The sequence below is a fragment of the Peromyscus eremicus genome, chromosome 7, assembly GCF_949786415.1.
Source record: "Peromyscus eremicus chromosome 7, PerEre_H2_v1, whole genome shotgun sequence".
NCBI classification, from domain to species: domain Eukaryota; kingdom Metazoa; phylum Chordata; class Mammalia; order Rodentia; family Cricetidae; genus Peromyscus; species Peromyscus eremicus.
Window position 1 is genome coordinate 33,346,152 of NC_081422.1, and position 6,635 is coordinate 33,352,786.

Below are 6,635 nucleotides of genomic sequence, written 5' to 3' on the forward strand. Positions count from 1 at the left end.
GAAGACAATGAAACAAGGAAGATCTTACAACATTTTTCAGTTTTAGTAGAGCAGACACATCCTCACTGAGAATGGTGGAAAGTGTTGATTGAGTATTCTGAAGGTCTACTAAACCTGACGTTTTTTACATGGTGTAGGAAACTTGTCAATATTACGGGGTCCCCAAATGTGAATATATTGGCTTAGTTTCATTTGAAAAGTTGAGTATTTTGATATTCAGGGGGACAAATCAATGTAGACTCTGATGTTCACCAGACATTAATAAACTGACATAACAATATCTTCATATCTATTTATCTATCTGTTTATTTGTTTGTATATCTGGCTATCAATCCATCTTTCTGTCTATGAACAAAATGTCTGTGTCTGCCAGTAAGCTCAAATAATCCATAGGCTTCTGTGACACAGCCATATCTGAATGGAATGGCAGAAGTCAGATCCAGCAAAGCTGAGCCACATGATGGCTGCCATGCCACCTTTGGTTTTCATCTCCACCTGTTACATACGTGGGGCACTTTTAATATTTGTACATTTTGGGGATATTAGATTGATGGGAAAATTCCTTATGAATCACTTATGCCTTCTCCCAGGAATGCTGCTTCTAAGTTTACCCAGAAAAGTCCTGAACATACTACCCCCATACCCACTTTGAGGGAGATATCCTTATCTACTTGAAGGTCTTACTTATGCCTTGGAGGTTGTGACACATAAAGAAGAAGCCAGAGGTCTCTTCATGAGGCTATGAGACATTCTTGAAACATCTGTCCCTGTACTTACACTAGAATAAGATTTTCAAAACAAAGTAAATTAAAAAAGGTCAACAAGATCCGGTAGGCTAGAAGAGTTGGCCACAGTTCAGATTACAAGCCTTTTCCCACTGTACACTCAGACAATTACGTAGCATACAACTCTGCCCTACATAAAGACATATTGATGAACAAAGTGTGGAGTGGAAAGATGATGAAAGTACGAGATATTAGGACCTCCCTCTCTTAGAAGTTAGCTCATGTAGAGCCACTATAATGTCATATGACCAAGGAACAACAAAATGCTAGGATTAGACATATAGACCAATTCTATAAAGATATAAATGTGAACATTGATTGTATTATACCAGAATTTGAATAATAACTGCATCAGCTTTAGCCTGAGGCTTCTTCCTGGGCACTCTGACCACTAAGAGTTAATAATACACTGCTTGGGACATGGCAAAATGCCAAGAGTGGTTGAAGATTTTGTTTTGGTCTAATGTCCTTGAAACAACCAAAACAACCAGCCTGAGCACAGGCTGTTATATGCCTCTAGATTCTCAAAAATTGGGTTATGGGGTTAATGAGTAAGAATGATAACTCTGCTTATTAATGATGTCAAAACTTGGGGGAAAATGATTGGAAATGATAACTCTGTTCTGTCATAGTTTATTAATGATGACTAAAAGATGAGCAAAAGGAAGTGAAACACATGTCCAAAAACAAAAATGATATGATCTATGCTTTGGAACATCATGAATGTTTCCCTGCTAACTAAATTCTGTATAAATAAAGAAACACTCTGGCTGCTAGTCAGTCAGGCTGCAAGATTCTTGAGACCAACATAGCCTGGCTCACTTCCTTCTCCCACTGACTCCTTACACCCTCTGTGGGACCCATCCACCACTGGGGATTTCATGTTATGTTCCTTAAAGTTTAAGATGGTGGTATCTTGACTAGTCAAAATAATTTTCTCTTTCTTTTACACATTAAGATAAGTGAGAGAGATTCAAATAGCTACTGAGATTCTTAGGTTTTAAAAAGAACTCATTATTTCAAATGGAACCAATTAATTTAAGTTGAAATTATTAAATTTTCTGCATTGAATAGCTATAAATAAATCTTGCAACTCTAGAAGAGTCTCATGCAGGATTTCAAGTGAGAGCAAGAGGACAGACTTTTGGGGGTTAATGATGCACCATCTACAAATAGCAGCATTCACTGGGGTGCAGTTTTGTTTGGACCAGAAGGGACACCTTTTGAAGAATATACTTTTGAAGAAAAAATAGTCCTTTTAAAGTAGTAGTATAATTTTCTGAGAGTATCTGAATAAACCACAAACTGTTAAGGTTTTGTTTTTTTTTAATGCTTCACCCAAATGTGTGTGCCAATGGGGAGATGTTTGAATAGTCTAGAATGAATGGAGTCCAATGTATGTTGTAGCCACTCAACTTTAATCCAATCTTAACTGTATGACTGAAGCCAAACAGTCAAGCCAATATCCAGGGAGCAACTTTATCCAATAAATGAATAAGAATATGATGAAGAATTTTTTAAAAAGGATAGAATGATTCACAATAAGCAAGTGATCTGTCAATATGTTTCATCATAGTGTATAATTTACCTCCCAGTAGAAAGGCCAATTTTAAGTGTCAGTTATTGATTCTGCAGAGACAAAAGAGAATGTCCTTCAGCTTAGAATGTACAAAAGCTTGTGTATCCTGATTAAATTGATTAATATACTTTTTATTGAGATGTGTGAGTTACATGAATTTGAAATATATCCTCTTTGTATTTGTTTTCTAGTGTATGTTTTTCTACAGACTTCCTAATAGAATACACAGATTTTGTAAGTCTGTACTTTTTAAAATATTGAAAGGCTTATTTTTGAATTCTTAAGATATTTTACATTGGATAAAAATTCTTAAAGTTTTTATACATGAATATTACATGTAAATCTGTTAAACATAACATCAGGTCAAAATTATTAATCTTTAACACTGACACTATATATAGTAATATATGACATAAGAGGATTTTCATATAAAATTTGTGACTCATTGAGTGTATTTCCTGCATACCTGCTCACCAGACTGTTTCTTTTTCTTCCAGGGTACTCCTGAGCAGGGAGAAATAAGGAATATATAGATAGAAATATAGAGGACAGAGAGACAGTTAGAAACATGGGATAGCCTGGGGAGGGCCTAGGTCAAAGCCCACCAGCCCCTTCTAAATGGGCTTTTAAAGGAATGCTGAAGGATAGAGCAAAAGACCTCCCCCCAGCACAGCCAAGTGCAGACCATCCCAGACACCTGGTGACCACATACGTGGTCAAGCCATCCCCTAATGCGGCCCTGCTATGTAAAGCAAGCTCAGATCTTACTAGGAAGCTTTTGTGGGCTATCACAACATTCCTGTCATATATATATATATATATATATATATATATATATCTGCATGTATCTATATAAGATATCAACAACAGAGGAGGGATAGCATGGTATTTGTCTTTCTGAGACTGGATTAATTTATATCTATATAATTTAGATTATATCATATAATTATATAATTAATAATATATTAATGCTATATAGTGATTAATATAATTAATTTACTACATAATTTATGTTTATATTATATAATAATATAAACATTATATATTATATATTAAATATTATATAATAATATAAACATAAATATTTTAATATAATAAGGCAAAGAAAAAGGCCATTAATTTGAGAGGGAGTTAAAGGGTGAGCATGCAAGTTTGGAGAATGGAAAGGGAACTGGGTACTCAATGCAGTTATATTTTATTTTATTTTTCTAAAATATTTTAGACTTTTATTTGATTATTTTCACATTTTGTTTTCTGAAATTTAAAATACAATTACATATTTTCCCTTTCTTGCCTCCCACCTTTCCTATGCACAACTCCTTGCTCTCTCTAAAATTCAGGGTTGCTATATCTTTTATCATTGTTACATATATCCATATATTTCTTTAATATATGTAAATACAACCACTCATTCATATAATGTTACTTCTTTGTATATGGGTTCACCGCTGATCACTTGATATTGGTATTGGATAACTAATTGCAGTAGGTTTCTCATGAAAAGACTATTTGTTTCACTCCCAGCATTCAATTGTCTTCAGTTCTATAGGGTTGAGGCCTCATGAGATTTTTCCCTTCCATGTTAGTATGTCTCCTGGTATAATTCTTTTGCAGAAACATATTTTTAAAAATAGCATCTGTGATGTTTCTGGTAGTACAGAACTGGAGGTGACTCACTATCACACTCTACAACTTTTAAGACACAGAATTTAGTATTTAGTCAGGAGTAGGACCTGTGGATAATTCTCTAACTGCAGGAAGCAAGAAAGGAAGAACCCCAAACTCAGATTTCTTTCAGATCTCAAGATAATTGGGGAGGCACGAGTGTATCTCCCTCTCTACTTTGGGGATAAATGTTCTCTAGAGTAAATGGGAAGGATGAGTATAATTGTGGGTCTCTCAGGAATATAGGATCATGATCCAGAGTGTAATACAATTTTCTCAGTTCCTCCTTTGATTTAAATGCTCTCCTCTGAGGAAGAGCCAAGACATTCTTCCACCCTGTTTATAAACATGTATATCCTGTAGTTAAAGGGCCCTTTCTCTGCTTCGAGAAAAGATTCAAAGCCTTAATCACAAATAATGTTCTGCAATTCAGAAATTGATCCAGGAAAATTAAGTCTTGTGTGTATCTTCTTTGAATTGAAATATCTGAAAACTTCAATTCTGAAATATGTATCCAGAGAAACAGGGATAAATGGGAAAGTAAGTGATCTCTTGTGTTTGAACTGAAAATTGTTGAGTTTCTGAATTTCAGATATACTAACACCCTATTTTTCCCCCTTTTTAAATGAATGTTTTTTATTTTTATTTTATTGAAAAGAGATTTTTTCATATAATATATTCTGGTTACAGTTTCCTCTCCCTCAACTCCTCTGAAGTTGTCTTTGACTCTCCTCCTATCCAAATCTACTCCCTTTCTGTCTCTTCATATAGGACAGGCTTCAGCAACTTCTTCCCTGTCCTGTCCAAAACGAGACACAAGTGAAACAGGCAGAAGCAAAGCCTTCAGAGGAATCAGAGAGAGGTGTTGGTGACCACTGGATTTGCAGCGTCTCTGTTAGGGATTCCTGCAAGGTCAGGCCTTAAGTCTTCAAGATTCATAACTTCATGACACAGGGACAGGAAACATTCTCTCCCTGACTCTTTTTTTGTAGTTTTAGATTAGGCACATTATTTATATGCATACCATAGCAAAGACAAATTTGCAGCAGCAACCATCACTGTACTGGCCAGGCATCTGCTTCCAATTTTGTTGTAGGGCAGGCTCTAGTGGAGAAAGACAGGGCATGGGGGAATATTGAACCCTTCTCAGTGTATTCTTCTCCTTTATCTTGTGACATTTTTTCAGAAATAATGAAATTCATTATCAATTGCTTTCTGATTTAAGATAATTTGTTTGTGACTGCACCATTTGATTTTGTATGTATAGTTGGGGCTAGAAAAAGCATTTCCAGCACACATATCATGGATGGGAGGGATCCATGACTGAGTGTCGATCATCCTTTAATACAACTCTATTTTCTGTGTCCACAGGCTGCCTCAGAGAAGAATGGATACAGTTAACGTCTCTTTGGTGACTGAATTCATTCTGGTAGGATTAACAGGCCAGCCTGATCTCCAAATGCCCCTGTTCTTCGTGTTTCTAGCAATGTATCTGGTCACTGCATTGGGAAATCTGTGTTTGATAATTCTGACTGTGCTGAATTCTCACCTCCACACCCCTATGTACTTTTTTCTCTTTAACTTGTCCTTTATAGACCTCTGTTATTGTTCTGTGTTCACTCCCCAAATGCTGGTGAACTTTATATTAAGGAAGAATATAATTTCCTACTTGGAATGTATGACCCAAGTCTATTTCTTCTGTTTTTTTTGCTATTTCAGAATGTTATGTGTTGACTTCAATGGCCTATGATCAATACATGGCTATCTGTAATCCATTGTTGTATAATGTTCTCATGTCTCCTAAATTATGTTTGAGCCTTATGCTTGGTTCCTACTTTATTGCATTTTCTGATGCTGTAGCTCACACTGTATGCATGCTGAGACTGACCTTCTGTGATGCCAACACCATCAACCACTACCTCTGTGATATTCCTCCTTTGCTCCAGCTCTCCTGCACAAGCACGAATGTCAATAAACTTGTCATTTGTATTGCTGGAACCATCAACATCATTGTTCCTACTTCAACTATCTTTATCTCCTATGGTTTCATCCTCTCCAGCATATTCCGCATCAGTTCCTCTGAGGGTAGGTCAAAAGCTTTCAGTACGTGCAGTTCCCACATCATTGCTGTTTTTCTGTTCTTTGGTTCAGGTGCATTTGAGTATTTCAAACCCTCCTCAGGGGATTCTATGAGTGAAAGAAAAATCTATTCTGTCTTTTATACCAATGTGGTTCCCATGTTTAATCCCTTAATCTACAGTTTGAGAAACAAACATATTAAAGTTGCCCTTAGAAAAACCCTGAGCAGCAGGACCATTTCACTGGACAAGCTCGTCTTTATGCCTCTTACTTTTGCACAGGGATAGTTTCAATTGATGAGCAATATTTTATTGGAAGATTTCTGTCCTTTTCTTTCCTAGAAAGTCTTCTACTTTTCATTTTAATTTTTTACGGTTTCTGAATAGGCAGAAACTCTTGGTATAATCCAGAAACCTTATCTGTTTTTTTTTCCTTTATAAAAGGTCTTCTAGATTTGGTTTTAATATTTCCAGAGTCTGCCATCTTCCTTTTTTTGTCATTTTTCTGTCTTATTTAAAAATAATTTC

At 35.7% G+C, this 6,635-nt stretch overlaps 1 protein-coding gene across 1 annotated transcript; it reads left to right on the forward strand.

Annotated features, from left to right (window-relative positions):
* Window positions 1–5,416: 5,416 nt before the first annotated feature.
* Window positions 5,417–6,395, forward strand: LOC131914661 (olfactory receptor 8B3-like). Its single transcript, XM_059267250.1, is given in 2 exon segments — window positions 5,417–5,728; window positions 5,730–6,395. Coding segments are annotated over 2 exon segments (978 nt in total).
* The last annotated feature ends 240 nt before the right edge of the window (window positions 6,396–6,635 follow it).